The following is a 19,899-nucleotide window of genomic DNA, read 5'->3' on the forward strand; positions in this document are numbered from 1 at the left end:
GGAGTTGGTTCTGACTCCAACACGCTGACTTTTATGACCAGCCCAGACCCTCACAATTTAAAGTTGCTACTAGAATTGTAAGTTCTGAGACCTCAATGGACCCTTCCTCTTTAGAACTCTCATACCCTTAGTATGTACAATTTAGGTCTGGTCTACTCTTAAAATTTAGATTGACATAGCCACATTGCTTTGGGATGTGAAATTCACATTCCCGGCATCAAAGTTATGACAACCTAGTACTTGTAGACATGACTAGGTACACAATGTTTCCATCGACCTAGCTACTGGTGCTCATGGTGGTGGTTACCTACAGCACTGGGATAACCCTGACCACCACTGAAGGAAGCAGCTACATTGTAGCACAGCACATATCGTAAGGCTCCATAAATGGCTCCTTAAGACCGTGAAGAAATGTGACCGAGCAGAGCTCCATCATACCTCCCCACACACCTGGGACTGAGGCAGAGGAGGGAGTTATGGCAGAGATGCACCTCTAGGTGTTCTCCTCTGCTGGGCATTTGCAGCTCGATTATAGTGCTTTTGCACCACTTCTGTAGTACAAAGGGGGCGAGGGGGAGAGAGAGAAGAGTGTTTAATAACCCAGATTATGAATCTGGCCCAGGATTGTAAGTCTCAGGGCAAATGAAAGAGAAAGCATCAGAAAGAACATGAGGGTAGTTTTGCAGGAGCAGGTTTAATTTCTGTATATCATATAGCAACTTTTCCCAAAGCAATTATTGAATGTTAACATAGGCAGTTCCTAAGTTTAAAAAAGATGGTTACAATATCTATTATTTAGCTGGGAAAATACCTTCAAAATACTGTAGTTCTCAAAATAAGGTCAGCTATGTTTAAAACCATATGAAGGAAATATAGCTATGCAGAGGTTAGGTAATCTAGGCAACTTTTAATATTCCCTCCATGCCCAGTCACTCCAAAAAGCAAAAGAGAAATTCTTAACATATGTTTAGGCCACATCTATACTACTAAATTTGGTTGACACACCTACTTACTAGGGGTACATCCACACAGCAGGGTTAAAGTCATAATTTCAGCTGTGTCAATCGCATAGCTTAAGTCAAAATAGCTTAATTCGGCTTTTGGTGGCATCTACATAGCAGGAAATCAAAGGAAGAACACTCTTCCTTCGACTTCTTACTCCTTGTGAAATGAGGGCTACCATGAGTTGGAATAAGAAGTCCTCCAGCTTGACATTATTTTGAAATAAAGGATTGTAGCATAGCTATGCACTGTTATTTCAGAACAACATCAGTTACTCTGAACTAATGCTGCTGTGTAGATGTACCCTAAGAGAGCTTGTACTGATGCAGAGTGATGCATCACAAGTAGATATCCCAGCATGCCATGCTCTCTGGTCAGGCAAAATGCCTTTTGGGAAATTTTCACAATCTGTCGTGGAACAGTAATGAGTCACCCAAGGATCTCTGAACTAGGGGATCAATGTCCTAGCATGCAACATTCTCCAGCCATATCCCATTATTTTTGCACTTTTTTAAAATCGGTGGCTGCAGAACTTTTGCATGTGAAAGGCCACATTCCTGGACCTGCTAAGCTTGCCCTAGCCCACCAACACCAGAAGAGCTGCACTGATAGCAGAAGTGACACTCATTCGGAAGCTTGGAACAGTGAATTATTATTAAGGGGGACATTTTTGAGTCAGAAAAAATCCATAGTTCGGGCCATGTCAGGACCAACTGACTGCAATGGAATGATCATGCTTTGTCATAATGAATTTTCCATAAGTGAGGTGACAGTGGGATGTGAGGGAAGGCATATTCAAGTGGCCCATCCAGGGCATGAAAGCATCACTCTTAGACTCTTGCTGTTGCATTGCTTGGACCAATTATGCTGATCTTTTTCCATTTGAGAGGCAAACTAGTTCTGAGATGATGTGCTCCACTGTGTAAGAGGTTGTTCAGTATTGAATTGTGTAACTTCCACTGCTTGGTGGCAAAATGCCAACTATGGGTATCTGCTAGTGAGTTCTGAACCCCTGGAAGGTACACAACAGAAGCTGGGGTATGGCTCTGGATATACTAGTTCTGTAAACTGATTGCCTCTATACACAATGGCTGCATCTAGACTGGCAAGTTTTTCCACAAAAGCAGCTGCTTTTATGGAAAAACTTGCCAGCTATCTACACTGGCCACTTGAATTTCCACAAGAACACTGACGATCTCATGTAAGATCGTCAGTGTTCTTGCGGAAATACTATGCTGCTCCCATTCGGGCAAAAGCCCTCTTGCACAAATACGAGGAATATGTCCATGATTGTCATGTCAGGTCTGGGAGGCAAGAAACGCTCCAATGCTCACATATTTGGTTTGTCTACCAGATGATCAACATCCTGGCGCGGATGGCAATTGTCACTACACTGTTCATGCTGTGTCTGGGACAGACAGACAGAGATCAGAGCCAGGCCTCCAGACAATGGAGCTGGAACCTAGCAAACCCATTACAGTAGTACTGGTTGCAATGTGGCCTAGCAAAAAGAGACCCGGGATGTTGTTCAGGATATGAAAGTGACTTGGTTTAATCAGATGGGAGCTGATGGTTGGTCCTGGACACGGACTTCAGCTGACAAAGTGGCCAGATTTGGTTATACCAGCATTTCCTCTCAAGGACCACCCAGGAGAGTAACTCCTTCTCTTTGAGGTGGCACCCTCATCTAGATTTTTTTTTAAGTCCTGTTACCTGTCTCCATTATTTACCAACAGTTGTCTATTCCCCTTGTACCTGCTATACATGAATATTGGTCCCAAACTGACCAAGCAGTTTGCACTAAGAAGTCCTCAAGCTCAACTTCCCAGAGTCATAGTTTGAAGAAAAAACAAAAAACTCAGAGCTTTCCACTTTGGAGAACTGTCTAGACTGACTTATTAAAAGGATTACTACTTCCTCTACACTTGTATAGATTCTTTGAAATAACACATTAGTCCTGTACAGCAATTTAAAATATAAACCAGAGTTGATGTGTTCAAAATGGAGACCTCTTTAAATCACTAAAACATTATGAAAAAAAAGAGTATTGTACATCTTTATTCCATGGTTCCAGGTTTGCCTATAGATACAGAACTGCAGCTGAAATTGAATTTGTTCACCCAAATGACAAACTGTAGTCAATTAAATAGGTAGCTCAAATTCACAAGTGGCAGCATGACTGTATTATCCCAATTATATTGGCTATGAAGAGCCTGGATAAGATGACCCAGGAAGGAGAATAGTGCAGTTGAGTTCATGTTTTAAATCACTGAGCGTATTAAACTATTTGCTTATAAGTTCTCAAAATGATTGTCTAATAAAAAACTGCAGCATATAAACTGTTAACATCTTACATATACAGATGTATACAGCATAATAAAACAAGACTAATTTCTGAAAATACTAAGTTTTATTCACACCCCAGTGGTAAACAACCTTAATATGATTACTAGTTTTCTTTTGTAGATCACTGTCACATAAAATACAAAACCCATAGCATAAACAAGCAGACAATTATGAACATTTAATGTGGTCTTGTTGGAAGTTAAACAAATTATACTAGCCTTCTGAAGTAGTCAAATCCAAAAATGCATCATCTCCTAGTTAGTACAAGTCACTGCCATTTCTCTAACAAGGAATGAGGGCACAGCTAGTGCAAGCAGACAAACCCTTTCAAACTACTGGGCTGAAAATACTTTGGTTGGTTCTTCAGGAGAGGATTTTCTCTAAACAAATATTGGTCTCAGTTAACAGTTCTGATAATCTTCACAGCTGCAGTCTAATAGCTACATGACAAAAGACTTCACAAGAACCAAACTATGTAGCAATGAATTAACATTCATGCTTTAGGGGATTTACTGCATTCTACATATTGGCAGAAAATTATACTATTAAAATGTTGGGTAGAATGAATGAACCTACATTTTAAACTGGTACTTGTGTTTGATTTTATTTTAACAAATTATTTACTTAGTTCTACCAAGAAGATACAAAACATAAGGCTGTAAGTAACTAATAGTTGTGTTTAGGCTATTACAGTGCAGGTAATCCTCAAGGCCACATACACACTGCTTCACTGCTGCTTGCATTCTGCTGGGTTTTGATCCTTCTGTTGAATGGAAAAAAAAGTCAGTGTACAGATGTCACATCAAGTTATTTTTCCAAACCACTTAAAGCTGTCAAGAAAAAAAAAAAAAAAAAAAAATCACACTTCCGTTAAAGCTCTTCAGAATTAACAATTTAGCTATTAAGAATCTTGCTTCTCTCTTTTATCCCCCTGTACATAATACTATACCACCTTGCATTCAAACCTCTCTATGTAGTAAGCAACTAAAGCTTAAAGCTATCTTTCAATAGCTACATTCAAGAGGATACCTGATTTTTGCCTTTGGGTAAAGGTTGCATTAGCCATTGATAGCAAGCAACACCGCATTTCTGATTACAGCAAGGTGGTATCTTCAAAAATTTAAGAGAAAGAGGATTGGAACAAAACTAGCATGCCACAGAAATAGAAGAGGTGCCCATATACTTTAAGGCTACGTCTACACTGGCCCCTTTTCCGAAAGGGGCATGGTAATTTCAGAGATCGTAATAGGGAAATCCGCGGGGGATTTAAATATCCCTCGCGGCATTTAAATAAAAATGTCCACCGCTTTTTTCCAGCTTTTAGAAAAGCCGGAAAAGAGCGTCTACACTGGCCCTGATCCTCCGGAAAAAGCGCCCTTTTCCGGAGGATCTTATTCCTACTTTAAAGTACCAACTGGAACCCGGAAGTGCTCCAGCCAGCCGGACAATTGAGGTGCTCCGTGCCACTTCCCCAAATCCGCTGCTGCCACCGCTGAAACAGACCAGCGGTGGACTTGCGGAAGCGGCGCGGAGTTGAGCAGCTGGGGTGCTGCCCGGTTGGTCCCGCAGAGCCACCCCTCGCACCCCTACTTGGCGCCTGGCAGCACCCCACCTGCTCTGCTCCACTCCGCTTCCCCAAGTCTGCTGCTGCCGCTGCTGAAACTGACGAGCGGTGGACTTGGGGAAGCTGCAGAGCAGAGCAGCTGGGGTGCTGCCGGGTGCTGAGCAGGGGGGTGAGGGGCGGCACTGCGGAACCAACCGGGCAGCACCCCAGCTGCTCTGCCCTGCTGTGCCCTGCCGCTTCCCCAAGTTGCCGCTGCTGCTTGAAGCCCCAGCTGGCCTGTCGCCAGCAGCTGCGCAGGGCTTCCCCCGCCTCCGTGCAAAATGGCGGAGGGTTTGCCCCATGCTGCGCCGTTCCCAGCCGACCCCCCTCCCCAGACTTGTCACAGCCCCTCTGTCAGAGTACCTCCTGATACTCCGGCATATCCAATAATCCGGCACCCCCTGGATCCCAAAAGTGCTGGATTATCAGAAGTCTACTGTAATACTTCAATTTCTTTGTGGAGGAAAGAAAAAGATCCCTGACCACATATTTTAAAAGGTATTACTGAAACAAAATTAGAGTGACAACCATGTTACTTGGCAAATATTAGAAGTAAAAAGTGGGGTATTAAAACCATCTCAGAGAACAATTTACTCAAAACAAGTTACAGAAATTATGAATTGTTTATTTCAGATTAAATGGTTGCTTTAAATTAATTGTGTAAACTATTTTAATAAAATACATACATTGGTATTACCCACCTTCGGGTCATAATCTGGATCATTTTCTTCATCTGCTTCTTCCTCACCTTCCTGAAAGATAGAAATATCAAATAGAAAATGCTTTTGTTCAGATTAAATAGGATTTGGTGCAGTTAACAGATTCCTCTGATATGTGTAAGATTGCATCCGTGCAAAAATAAATGGATTACCTACCTTTAAGTATCGAGGGGTAGCCGTGTTAGTCTGAATCTGCAAAAGTGGCAAGGAGTCCTGTGGCACCTTATAGACTAACTAAAGTGTTGGAGCATAAGCTTTTGTGGGCAAAGACCCACTTCGTCAGATGCATTTGCCCACAAAAGCTTATGCTCCAACACTTCAGTTAGTCTATAAGGTGCCACAGGACTCCTCGCTGCTTTTGCTACCTACCTTTAGTAACTGTTGAAGATGCATTGCTCATATGCATTTCAAGCAGGCATGTACATACAATCATCAGAAGCTATTCTTCTAGCAGTACCCATTGGATTAGCTGTGGAGCCCCTGGAGTGGCACCGTGGTGGCCGTGTATATTAGGTCCCTGCTGACCCACCACCTCTTCAGTTCTTTCTTGCTAGATACTCTGACAGAGGCAAGGTGGGTGGGTGGGTCTTGGAATGGATATAAGCAACAAATCTTCAACAGTCACAGAAAGTAAGTAACGCAATGCCATCATAGTGGTATAAAGGAACTAGAAAGGCAGCAGGTCAACAGGGAAGCATATAAACCGCCTTCACTCCAGGGGCTCCACAGCTGGCCAAATAGGTACCACAAAGGAAAAACCTCCTAACAATTGTACATGCAGCATGCGTATACCTAATTGCAACTAACAAAAACTAAGGATTTGAATTAAAAGCTTTGAATTGGGTATCTTTCTGTTTACCCATATTCAGCTTTTAGAGTAAATTTCTGTACTGCATTTAGCATAAAGTTTGGCTCTTAAATATACTTGGAAACTAGTACAACTTCTGTATGCATCTGACACCAAATTAATAATTGGCATCTTTGCTTTCATCATCACTTCAGACTTATTTATAAAATATCTGAACCAATAAAGTTTTACATAGACTAGAGAAATACTGCAGAATGTTTGTCATTTACAGTTAATGAAACAAGAAACTTAAACTTGCCAACTGTTCAGCTACCATCCCAAAGAGGAAAAGCTGCCTCCATAAGTGAAGTGTGTTCATGTATAATTTTTTTTGTCTAACCCATCTTGTAACTCACCTCATCATCTGCCTCCTCACCTTCTTCATCATACTAAAAGAAAAATAGTTTATTGTAAAACATTGTGAACACCATCTTCCTAATGGTTTTGTTTAAATTATATGGCAACCAAAGAATTTCCATGTTAAAATTAAGTACTCCAAAAAGGGGGGCATTTAAGGCAAATTAACTTTGTCAAAAAACCTTTCTAGATCTGGGTTGAAGTGATCAATATCGTTAATACTGAATCCATTTTATTAAACAGATAAGAATTTAAAATATAGCTTTGACAGATAAAGTTTTCTCCTATTTTAAGAATAAAATCTATAGTTATGTATTAACATTTATTCTGCATGCATATGTCTGGCACATCCCCCAATCAGAAGCCACTTTCGGTTGCTTACAGGTTTGCAAAATTCTAACAGCTTGGGTTGAAAGTCTCCATGCCAAGTATCAGCCTCATGCTCAATTTTTTAAAGAATATAGCTAAGGAGATATTAATATGGACAAAACTAAGTTATAGTAATCTTTTCTCCAAATAGCTCTCAAAACTTTAGAACAGCGATTGAAAGTTTGGAAGCGGGTATGTCTGGGATGTGCCCTTCAGTGTCTCCATAAAAATACACCCAAATTTAGTGAAGTCTGCAAAAAAATGAGTAAAGGCTTGCTACAGGTTTAACAGGTAGAATTTCCAAAGAGTCTTGTCTTCACTGAGCATAGCTCAAACTTGTGCAGTCCCACATTAGGGCTACAGGAGTGAGGCCAAACTTTCGCCAGAAGTGCTGTTTCGGGGGGCAAGGGAGGGAGGAGAGAATCACTAGGATGAGAACAGGAGGCGGCCTCAGTGGCAGTCCCACCCTTGGGCACTATTGCTTAAGAAACAGTCTAATTTGAATGCAAAGGGGAAGAAAATCTAGATCAAAGGTAGGAGAAGAGGAAAAAAGAGTGAGACTATCTGGCAAAAGAATTGCAAGCCAGGGGATGGGGAACACAGGTTGGACAAAAAGCTTGGGTATGTGGAGGGACAACTGAAAGGGCAAGGAGGCAGGCAGGGAGGGATAGGTGGGGGGGAAGAGGGAGAGTCAGTGTCAAACATCTGTGAACTCCAATGGCAAAGTGTCTCATCCTCATTTAAGTAAGTTTACACAGCAGCAATAGATTGTCATCCTCTATCAGTAAAAATTCCTTAACACAAGTGGCAGGGGATAGCAAAGTTACTCACCTTGGTGCAGTAACTGTCGTTCTTCGATATGTCCCTCCCCATTTGGTGCTCCACTGTAGTATTATAGATCCAGATCTCCACCACGTTCAACATATGGGAGTGTCTCAAACGTTCCCCTCTTCCACCTTCAACAGTTCCTATGCAGATTGGAGGTAAGAGGCTCGTCTCATGACCACTGCTGTAGCTGTTGCTCTCGCTGCCGTATCTGTGACATCCATCTTTATCCACAGACCAGCTCTGGTGGGGCATACCCTTCCTGGATGACCACTCTCAAAACAGGTCTCTTGGACTCTAGCAGTGATTCCATGAGCTGTGTCAATTTAGTAGAATTGTCAAAATTGTGATTGACAGGTGCACTAAATAATTTGCTATACGAAGGAGAAGTGTGGATGACATGTAAATCTTCCTGCCAAATAAATCAAGTCTTTTGGAGTCTTTGTCTACAGTGCAATTCCTATATTGGGGTGTCTTTGCCCTTCGTTGTGCTGCATCCACTACCAAGAAGTTGGGTTGAGAGTGACTGAATAAAAACTCAGACCCCTTGGGTAGCACAAAGTACTTTTTATCCGCTCTCAATGGCAGCTGCCGGTGTTTGCCAGATCTCATCCGCAACTTCCAATATGGCTTCGTCAAGCGGGATAGCCAGCTTAGCGGATTGGGACATTTGGAGATTCTTAAGGAAAAAATCTCCTCCTTAATCTCAGACAACTGTAGGTCTTGAGTAACCACCACCCTCTCGAACAACTCCTGAAATGGTTTTAAATCATCGGGGGGGGGGGGGGGGGGAGAGGGAGGAGGCATCTCCCAGGATAACTGCTTCGTCAGGTGACGAAGAGGACTGATTGGTAGGAGATATACCAGGTGGTTGTACTTGCACTGCAGTGGGCTGTTTTTGGTTGATGTCAGAGGGAGGAGGTTGAGGAGAGACGGTGTTTGTTCCAGAACTGATGAAGGTTGAGAAGGGGAATGTTCAAGAGATAGACTCCCATATGTTGACCGTGGTGGAGATCTGGATCTCTAATGCTACAGTGGAGCACCCATGGAGACATCACTCGAAGAAGAACTAAAAGTTCTAGCACTACTGATGATCAATGTCTCAGTATGATGCATTTTCTTCCCAGTTTGCTCTTTGGAAAGCTTAGGAAGTCTGAACTAAAAACTTGTAAAAAGAGAACTTTCAGATTGAAACAAAAAAACCAACCAAACAAAAATATCAAGAATTCAGGTTAGGAAGTTACAGAATTACGGTTCTGTGTGCAGCCTTAATCACACACAGTACTAGTTTTTAAGATCTGTTTCATTCTCTGAATACAATGAACTATGCTCATTTAATGAGCAGCACTTCAAAATTGGTTTCTCCTAATTGCTCAGTATGGGCCTCATTTATATTATTTGACCCCTGCTTTGAAAACAAAATTAATTATCTCCTCACATGCTTTTCTACTGTGCTCATCACTACAGTAACCAAGTATTTAACAAACATCAATCTTTTTCACATCTGAGATGGAATATTTTCTCGCTCATTTTAGACGGGAAGCTAAAGCATAGAGATTAAGGTCACAAATTCACACTAATTTTATGTACCCAATTTGAGTAATCCAGGACCTGATTTTTCAGATTACTTTTACCAAAGTAACTTTAACTGTGGCATTCCTTAACTTCTGAACCTTAACTTTCTTTGGACCATATTCTGTAGTTGGTATTTTCTGAACCCATATGCATCTTTGGAGGAGCTCATGCCACTGTGTAAGAGTCATACCCGGATGGCACAGAATCAATGTCATTATACCCTCAAACCTGTAAGGAGGGATGGGAAATCCAACCCAAGGCTTATGGCCCCAATGCTGGAAGTGGGAGTCCATGCTGGCGCTATAGCTCATCTGCCATCCCAACATGGGGCTGGAGCACACAAAAATCTACGAGGCTGGGTCCCCCCTAGGCTCTTGTGTGTGAGGGGAATGTTTGGAGTGTCTTTCTCCATATCAGTCAGGGCCCAGTCACTGAGAGGGTTTTTTTGTATCTCACTTGTGTGCAGCCCCCCAACTGATTTTTCTGTGGGTCAGTGCCCTCCCCTCCCCCGGAGCATACTGGCAATCAAAATGGGCCCAGGAAATGGGTTGAGAACAGCCCTTCCCATAACATCACCCCCCCAACCCCTGCGTCATGTCCGGCACACAGCACAGGCGGCAGGTTGGGCTCTACGTGCCACATACAGCACGGACGCAGAGCCACTCCGAATGAGGGGCAACAGTGTGCGGACACAACGGCCCACCGGACAACAGCCCACCAGGAAATTCCCGGTATCCTGCTGGGCCAGTCTGCCTCGGCTCTCCCCCCCCCACCACCACACACACTTTAAGACCTTTTGTCTACATCTTTTAGCACGATGAAAAAGTGCACACCCTGTATGAAACAGTTCAGTTAAGATTAACTCCAATGTAGATGCACTGAAGTTAACCAAATTCTTCTGTTAACCTAGATACCGCTTCCCAAAGAGATTTACTACAGTGACAGAGAAATTCCTTCTGTTGCTAAATAGCGTAGACATATGCTAAAGTACTAGAGGAGAGTAGCTATAGTTGTGTTGCTGTAGTCTTAGTGTAGACGTACCTTGGAGCGTCTACTATAGCTCTCAGGATTTTGTAACATGATGAAGGGGCCTACCCTGAAAAGAGCTGAAAGAAGTGTCAAGAAAGAATAGATTCATGAAGAAAATCCCCACAAACACTACTAAAGCAATCTCATACATTAGAAATCTTAAATATTAATTGTTGGAGCATTTTTAGCCAGTTTAAAACTTACATCATCATCATCATCTTCAATAGCTTCCCCTGTGAAGTACAATACTGATCGTGGAACTATACGCTCACGTAAAAAGTGGCCGATTTCAAAATCTGCAGCAAGAATTGCTTCAGCATCATCATCCTGCATAAAATATTAAAAGAAACAGTAAAGTGATACATTCATAACTCATTTGTTTTAGGAGTCTGAACACAAACTAATCTCATGAGGACTGAGGTGACCAAATATTCAAGAGAATTCAGCACAAATGGGATATGTTCCAGTGATTGCTACATTTATTAGATCATAACTAAGGGACAACTTGCAAACTATGATAAGCAGACAACGTATGCATTGCCCACATTAAAAAAGAAACCTGTGTAAAGTCTGACATACTGTGCAAATTAAAAGACACAGAAATCTCTATACATTACATACCCTAGTTTAAGTCAAAATTTTCACCCAGACTTATTAAAAAGAAAGTTTCCCCATTTTTCCAATGTTTAGCTTCTTCAGATCATTTTAGAGTTCTTCACAACTTTCCTAAAATTACTTAGCACTAAAACCCCTTCAGTATAATGAACAGGGCTTGCCAAGTGGCAGCGAGCCCCAGTCGCCAGCCGCGCAGTTTCGTGTGGTTCTGTGTCCTGCACATGCGCAGATCATTCCGCGCATGCGCGAATCGCTCTGTGCCGGCTCCTCCGGACTGTAGTCTACTCGCCACAGGCGAGTAGATTACATTATTTGTCAAGCCCTGATAATGAATATCTGCCAATTAATACAACCACAATGACAGTAATATATGAGATGGGAGCAACAGGAATGACATCAAGTGTCTAGAGATTCAGGCAAATGGAACTTCACTGATTTACATGTGGGGGAGGAAGGGGAGACCCAAAAAGGGCTAGATTTAAAAAAAAGCCAAAACACTTACAAACTGAATTTGTACTAGTGGAGTTTCTGGCAGCATTCTCCAGTGCTAAAAAGCAGGTCATTAAATATTTATGACAATAGGATTAAGACATCTGTCATGTAGATATAGCTTCCCCTCCCCCCAATTATTGAAAGTCAAGTGGAACAGCAGAGCTGACAAAGTACTTGTGGGCATCTGACGCATCACCAGTTTTAGTAGTGATGGAAAGGGTAAGTGGATAGAGAAGATACAGAGACGGGGGTAAATAGCTAAATAGATTTGATTTAACCTCTCTCCTCTGGAGATTTAAGTTCAAGTTAGTTTGACACTCACCTTAGGCTGATATTATTGGTTCCTCACTTACACAAGACTCCTATTTATTCAATTTAGAATATGCTTTTTAACATTTACATTTACTAGAAAATTCCAGTTTATCCTTCATAAATATCAACAATCCCAAAATACACTCATTACAACTCTTACTACTAAGTGTTCTTAGCCAACCTCAATATCTTCTTGTAAAATAAGCCAGAATATGAGCTAAAGGTGTTCCCTATTACAAAGAAATAGCTGAAACAGTTAAGCTATTTGGGAAAATAATAAAGTTAAGACACATTCTCTCCATATCTGTGTACAGATGGGGTCTTCTCACCTCAAAAAAGATATTTTGGCTTTGGAAAGGGTTCAGAAAAGGGCAACTAAAATGATTAGGGGTTTGGAACGGGTCCCATATGAGGAGAGGTTAAAGCGACTGGGACTTTTCAGTTTAGAAAAGAGGAGACTGAGGGGGGATATGATAGAGGTATATAAAATCATGAGTGGTGTGGAGAGGGCGGATAAAGAAAAGTTATTTATTAGTTCCCGTAATAGAACAACTAGAAGATACCAAATGAAATTAATGGGTAGCAGGTTTAAAACTAATAAAAGAAAGTTCTTCACACAGCGTGTAGTCAACCTGTGGAACTCTTTGCCAGAGGAGGCTGTGAAGGCTAGGACTATAACAGAGTTTAAAGAAGCTAGATAATTTCATGGAGGTTAGGTCCATAAAAGGCTATTAGCCAGGGGATAGAATTGGTGTCCCTGGCCTCTGTTTGTCAGAGGCTGGAGAGGGATGGCAGGAGACAAATCGCTTGATCATTGTCTTCGGTCCACCCTCTCTGGGGCACCTGGTGCTGGCCACTATCGGCAGACAGGATACTGGACTGGACCTTTGGTCTGACCCAGTACGGCCGTTCTTATGTTCAAATCTGGTGTACTGAATTTCTTCAACTTACCAGGTCTCCACTTTCAGGAACTATAAGAAAAAACAGGGAAAAAAATAAGTAATTTAAAAGATACTTCATGTATTTCACTTCAAATAAATCCACACAATACTTACCTTCAGGAGGACTAAAGAAATTGAAGAAAGAGTCATTGGACACTGTTTTTGTCACTGTTCTAACCGTCCCACGTCCCTTGTGTTTCTGCTTCTTTTTGATGGTTTTCAAAGTAACATTTTTTCCTTTTTTCCAGTCTATCTGGCACCTGCAAGAAATTAAGGAAAATAGATATAAAATTGGGACATGCTTACAACTTAACATTTGTTCTTCCATACTAAAGTTATTACTTGCCTAAGGATATAGTTAATAAATATTTGAGTATAGCCAGTTGAATAATTAAGGTGATCTTGAACATTATTATGTATTTGGAGAAAAGCCTGTGGGCTAGCCACACCACACCGCTCATGAGTATACTCATTCTACTCCCCAAATTCCTTCCAATCCAGAGAATTTACACACACGCTTTTCTTACTGAAAATATTTACATCAGAAATGAAGAATAGAAACTGAAATTATAGAAAAGTATACCACTACGTTTATTTCCTGCATTAATAATTTCTGGAACCCTTCATATACATTATTGTTTCACTCTTAAGCCTGGCAGATGGAAGGACAAGAGCATAGCTCAGTTTTACTCTAGGAAAGGACTATCCAACACTTAATTTGTTCAATGTTGTACAGGATGATGGAGGACAGTGCCTATCCCACAAATCTTGTCAATGCTGACCAGATGCCACTTTCCATTGAAACACTGCATGGACAAAACACTTTTTCCTGGAATGATTTGAATAGGGGGTATTAGTTTAGTTGGCACCAGGGATAGGTGTGAGGGCTTTTCAATCAAAGGCCACCAAAAAAAAATAAAAATAAAAAAAAAGTTGAAACATAAAGGTATCATTTAGCATATTTGGTTCTAAGCTAGAATGGAGACACACAGGAGGAAAATTAGAAGGAATAGAGATGCGCAGAGTCTCAAATGCTAAGACTTGTTACTTGCTAATGTAAGGATTGCCTGCAAACCTGCACACTAATTTGCATATTGGCTCATGGTACATTATAGATCGTAATCACTGAAATTAAGTACACAATCTGCCAAGAAGAGACCCCACTCAGTTACTTGCTACATAAATGAACTTAAGACCCAAAAATAGTTGGGAAGGAAGGCAGGGAGTTCAGGCAAACAGCAAAAATTAAGTCAGTAAATGAACATTCTTGAAGCATTGACTGCAAAGATCTCCATATTTGGAGAATATTGCTGGTGATCCTACACTCAGAAGTTAAGTTTGAAAAGTCTCAATTTAACTATGGCCATCATCCTGAACTGTGTTTTTTATTAAGATCAACGCATATTGCCAAGCTTCATTTTCGTAATTAGGGGCTGTTTTTGCACAAGAGGCTTTTGCACAAAAAGGAGCTGTGTAGACTGCTCCTTTTTGCACAAAAAAACCCCTCTTTCACAAGAGCCGTTCTTCCTCATTTTTTCCAGGAAGAACGGCTCTTGTGCAAGAGGAGGGTTTTGTGCAAAAAGGAGCTGTCTACCCAGCTCCTTTTTGTGAAAAAGCAGCCCCTAATTAATTATGCATATGAAGTGCATAGGCTTCTGCATTAAGAAAAATGCAGTATAGATATAGCCTGAAAATGTAAATCAGTTAAACTCTATTCACAGGTGTAGGGGCCAGCTTTTCTTCTTTACATAACTGCAGGCGTGTTTGAGGCTGTGACTGTACTAAAGAGTGGGGAAGGGCTTCATGTATCCCTCATTTAGCCCTTCCCCATTGTTGACTTGGAGGGAAACAAGGTTCTGACCATTGTTGCCTAACACATTGTCTGAAATTTTAGAGCTGATTGGATGTAGTGTTCAAAAGTTAATACATTTCATATGCAACCAAGCAGAAATGACCAGGAAGTTGAATATAAGGCCATTGAAAGTTCACCCAAATATTCAAGAGCAGCCACAAAAAAAGGTTAGCTATGTTAGAATTCAATATTAATAAATACTTACCCTGTACAACCCATAATTTCTGGTCCATCAAAAGAGAAGGGATCAGAATCATCTGGCTCTGATCTCATTCTGTATGATTTTGTTAACACTTCATTTGTGAAGAAGTCATTTGATTCAAAGTGAAATTCTAACGTGAAACTCTGAAAACAATTGCAGAAATAGTGTCATTAGTAACTGAGCACTATTTATTCATGTTTCATTTCAATCACTATTAAACACCTAACATCCAAGAATCGGATCTCAAATTAATGTATATCTCTTGGCTTAATGTCAATTCTGCTCAATATATTTCACTGAAAATTCTCAATATTTTCCCCAAATTACAACAAAGTTCTCTTAATTTCATACCGGCATCTAGATTATGATTTTGATCTTCTGCCTCATACCTTTTTGAAGTTTGCAGTGAGACTACCTGATGAACAGTGGTCTGTGCACTATAATGCAGAACTAAGCCTGGGGGCTACTAAAGAAATAGTCCTTTTAACTCCTTTGCAATCCACATATAGACTATCAGTTAAAGGACATAATTAAAAAAAATAGGTGCTGATAATGGTGTCCAAAAATGAAAGTGAAATATCTATCTGCAAATACTAAGTAATGCTAGGTTTTGTATCTGATTAAACTGTTGTAATACAAGAGACACACATGCCCATTTTATACATGATTGTGCTAACAGTATGTTAGTGTCATTTCTCTTTAAGAACAAACTAAACATTTTTCAGACTCCAAAAGGCACCATCAAATATTTGAGTGGCCCAGACCACTTCTGTGTACCCAGTGTCAATTTTAATCTTATGCAAAAATACAGTTTGTCTAAGATGTAAGCTTACCATAGGCTGACCAGCTTCTGAGAACTTCACTTTAATATCTTTTAAGTGTTTCAGAATAGGTTCATCATGTTCCTTTAAATAAATTATTTTAAATTAATGCATAGTATTTTTCATACAAACAGAATTTGAGTGAAGTTAGTTATATAATAAAAGAGGCCTTGGGGTGGAAGTTGCTCAGATACATTTAATATTTGTTTTACATTAGCTAATAACCTATGATGGTCATTTGAATAATTTTATAAAAATATTTGACCAAAGGCAAATAGTCAAGTAATAGGCACAGCAAAGAATTTCAACTGTAATACAAGCTTCTTATTCAATCATGATTTGTTAGTCAATTAGTTGCTGAATATGTGAAGATGTGTAAGTAATTTAACTGGCAACTAAAGAATAAGATGCGTCAGGCTGAACAGGCGTGGGAGCATGGTACATCACTCCATTGACAAAGCACTTTGAAATGGGATACAAGATATTTTAATTCTACCAGTAAACAGACAAATCAAATCACTACTTCCACAACTTCTAGGAGCACACTAGTACAAATTTAAAGACTTATGATTATATTTAAACTTCAGGTCACCACCTACCTGAACCATATCACTAAGCAAGTCAACATTCTTAAATACTGTTAGCCAAAACTCAGGAATTCCTTTAGGGTCTTCTTTTTCTTCATCTTTTTTCTCCTCTTCAAGCTTGGCCTTCTCTTTCATTTCCTCCTTGATAAAATAAAAATGTTAATCTTTCTAAAATTTAACAGGAGTTTTATCACATGTACTCTGTTAAAGAACATTATGCTAAGATCACTGAGCCCACAACTGAAAGCCAAGCTTTGCAGAACTACACAAAGCTTCCATGAAAATTTCACTGCTGGCACTTTAAATATTGCTACAGTAGTGGGTCTTGCTTAAGGTGCTTCTACACTGCAGGGCTTAAGTCAAAATAAGCTACACAAATTGAGCTGCGTCAATTGCATAGCTTATTTCAATATAGGAAGCATCTACACAGCACTTATTTGAAATAGAGCACTCTTCCTCTGACTTCCCTTACTCCTTGTACAAGGTTACAGAAGTCGGAGTAAGAAGTCCTCCAGCTTGACAGTATTTTGACACTACAGGCAGTCCCCAGGTTACGTACAAGATAAGAACAAACCTACAGTCCCTAAGTTGAATCTGTATGTAAGTCGGAACTGGCGTCCAGATTCAGCCGCTGCTGAAACTGACCGCCAGTTCTGACTTGCATACAGATTCAACTTAAGAACCCCAAGCGTCCCCAAGTCAGCTGCTGCTGAAACTGATCAGCGGCTGATTCCAGGAAGCCCGGGGCAGAGCAACTCTGCCTCGGGCTTCCTGTAGTCAGCGCTGGTCAGTTTCAGCAGCGGCTGACTTGGCAACGCCTGGGGCAGAGCAGCTGGGGTGCTGCTGGGTTGCTCCAGTAGCGCTGCTCCTTGGCGCTACTGGACCAACCCAGCAGCACCCCAGCTGCTCTGCCCCAGGCGTCCTGATTCAGCTGCTGCTGAAACTGACCAGCAGCGGCTGAATCAGGACGCCTGGGGCAGAGCAGCTGGGGTGCTGCCGGGTTGGTCCAGTAGTGCCCAGAGCGGCGCTGCGGGACCAACCGGCAGCGCCCCAGCTGCTCTGCCCCAGGGTCCACAACAAAAGCCTGGTCTGCTGGGGGGGGGGGGCACACTAGCTGCGCCCCCCCCCCCCCAGCAGACCAGGGACACGGGGAGCAAAGCTGCAGTCATGGCGGATTCCCGCGCTTCTGAGGCTTTGCTCTGGCAAAGCCTCAGAGGCGCGGGACCGCGCCCCGGCTGCAGCTTTGCTCCCGGTGCCCCTGGTCTGCTGGAGACGGTCCCCAGCAGACCAGGGGCACCGGGAGCAGCTTTTCTCGCCCCGGAGGTCGAGGTGGCGGGACCGCTGCCTGCGAGCTCCGGGGCAAGAAAGCCCCGTTTGTAAGTCGGATCCGCATAAGTCGGGGACTGCCTGTATTTCCAAATAACTGCCTGCTGTGTAGACTTGGACTACATTATTTCGTAATAGTGCTAGTTATTTCAAAATAGTGTTGCAGTGTACACGTACCCTTAGGCAGCGTACACGTACACTGCGCATTGTTGAGCAAGATATGTAAATGAGGCACAGCGATGTATATCACCGCGTCTCATTTGCATATCTAATGAGCCACCATTTTTGCGCAAGGGGCTTTTGCCCAAGAAGGAGCTGAATACACTGCTCCTTCTTGTGCAAAAAAACCCCTCTTGCACAGGAGCCGTTCTTTCCTGAAAATAAGCAGCAGAACGGCTCCTGCGCAAGAGGGGTTTTTTGCACAAGAAGGAGCAGCATAGACAGCTCCTTCATTGCCATGCCTCATTTGCATATCTTCTTGCACAACAATGCACAGTGTAGACGTAGCCTTAGTGTGTTAAAGCTTGAAATGGTCCATCAGTAGTTCTCTTCAGCTACAGTGAAGATACTCACTGAAATTTCTTCTTCAGTATCTGCTTTCCACTCACATTCTTCCTCTGTAGGTTCATAAATTGCATTGATGATTTCACTTCGCTGGAAAATAAAGCCATAAAGTCTTTCAGGTTTACTTAAATCTGTATAACTTTAATATTGAATCTGAAGTATGTAATGCCCATAAAAAAAAAAAAAAAAAAAAAAAAAAAAAACCACTCTTCCGAGTAGGTTGTAAGTTATCACAATCAAAGCTCTCCCTTTGGGGAAGAAATTCCATTTGCTTCTTGACCTCATCTGCCACGCAACAGTAACCTTACATTTTACTCCTATCCTCCTCAAAACAGCCACTCACTGCTAAGAGGCCTGATTTGGATATCAAACTACAAAGGACTGGACAGGACTCTCAAAACAATTGTTTTGGTAGCTATAGGTCATGAGACACTTAATCAGATTCGTTAGAAAGTACTCTCATAGGTGGTCCTATTGAAATTAATTCACTCAGGGGATGGAGAGGTTCACAGTCTGGCCCCACATGGGACTAACACTGTACAGCTACAGTTATCACCACAGATATTCATTCCCACCGTAATCTTTTCTTCGGGGATTTTAATTAACTAGAGCTTTCAAATAAGTCAAATTAGCAGTCATTACCTTATCAAACAAAGGTTGATAGAGAGCAGCATACTTTCTTTCCAGCTCATGGACTTCCTCGTAGAACTTTGCCTCTATCTGTGCACATTTAACTTGAAGGTTCTTGAGAGCATTCACACGTCTCTTAACTACCTTAGGCAAGCTGAAAGTTTCAGTATTACAGCATTATAAATATGAACAAAAATGTTTCATAACACACACCGATTCCCTTCTCAATCTTTCTCCAACCCCTTCAGCCATCTTCTATGGCACATATTGATTTTGTTTTATGCTGTATTACTTCTCATTCATAAGCTTTAAAAAGAAGAACAATGGAAAACATGACTCACTGAGATTAAAGGGTAGTGCAAACTCAAACTAACCTGAGTTTTCATTAAGGCTAGGGGTAAAGCATTCCAAAGAATGGAGACAAAAGTAAGTTTTTTACAAAAAGTTTTGTCTAAAGACCCAAAGCAATAATACTAGACTGCTTTCTAAAAACATTAACTGAATTTAAAAAGTTATTTATTAAATGATTGTCATGTTGATGCACTGGCCAATTTTTGTAAAGGGGGAGAAAGCAGTATCCTGACAAACTACTGTTTTTCCTATTTTCTTAGAGGAAATAAAGTAGCTTCAGGATTTACATCTGTATATTAACCATTTGAGAGTCAACACTTCAAAACATTTTCATTAATTAAAAAGATTTTTGCCTAGACCAAGGATTGGCAACCTTCAGCACGTGGCCCATCACAGTTACCCACTGGTGGGCCGTGAGACATTTTGCTTATGTTGACCAGTGTTCCCTCTAATTCGTGGTCACCACCCAGTAGATACTGGTAGATCTTGGAGCCTCTGACAGGTGATCATGAGAGATCTGGCCAGGAGGCTATC

General features: G+C 41.3%; 1 protein-coding gene across 3 annotated transcripts in view; it reads right to left on the bottom strand.

The window, feature by feature from the left end:
• Positions 1 to 3,044: 3,044 nt before the first annotated feature.
• NAP1L1 (nucleosome assembly protein 1 like 1) overlaps positions 3,045 to 19,899 on the bottom strand; it is a 32,823-nt gene continuing 15,968 nt past the window's right edge. Inside the window, exons 5-15 of one of the 3 annotated variants that reach the window (XM_075932097.1) lie at positions 19,027 to 19,168; positions 18,394 to 18,474; positions 16,507 to 16,632; positions 15,920 to 15,991; positions 15,090 to 15,229; positions 13,147 to 13,292; positions 13,043 to 13,062; positions 10,877 to 10,999; positions 6,874 to 6,906; positions 5,638 to 5,703; positions 3,045 to 4,111 (exon numbers count right to left, since the gene is read on the bottom strand). In XM_075932097.1, the coding sequence (XP_075788212.1) occupies positions 4,076 to 4,111; positions 5,638 to 5,703; positions 6,874 to 6,906; positions 10,877 to 10,999; positions 13,043 to 13,062; positions 13,147 to 13,292; positions 15,090 to 15,229; positions 15,920 to 15,991; positions 16,507 to 16,632; positions 18,394 to 18,474; positions 19,027 to 19,168 (985 nt within the window). In that variant the 3' untranslated portion in view covers positions 3,045 to 4,075. Of the gene's footprint in view, positions 4,112 to 5,637; positions 5,704 to 6,873; positions 6,907 to 10,876; positions 11,000 to 13,042; positions 13,063 to 13,146; positions 13,293 to 15,089; positions 15,230 to 15,919; positions 15,992 to 16,506; positions 16,636 to 18,393; positions 18,475 to 19,026; positions 19,169 to 19,899 lie in introns of all 3 variants that reach the window. The other 2 variants (XM_075932088.1, XM_075932102.1) reach the window with 2 other exon arrangements.

Source organism: Pelodiscus sinensis, chromosome 1 (genome assembly GCF_049634645.1).
Source record: "Pelodiscus sinensis isolate JC-2024 chromosome 1, ASM4963464v1, whole genome shotgun sequence".
Classification (NCBI taxonomy): domain Eukaryota; kingdom Metazoa; phylum Chordata; order Testudines; family Trionychidae; genus Pelodiscus; species Pelodiscus sinensis.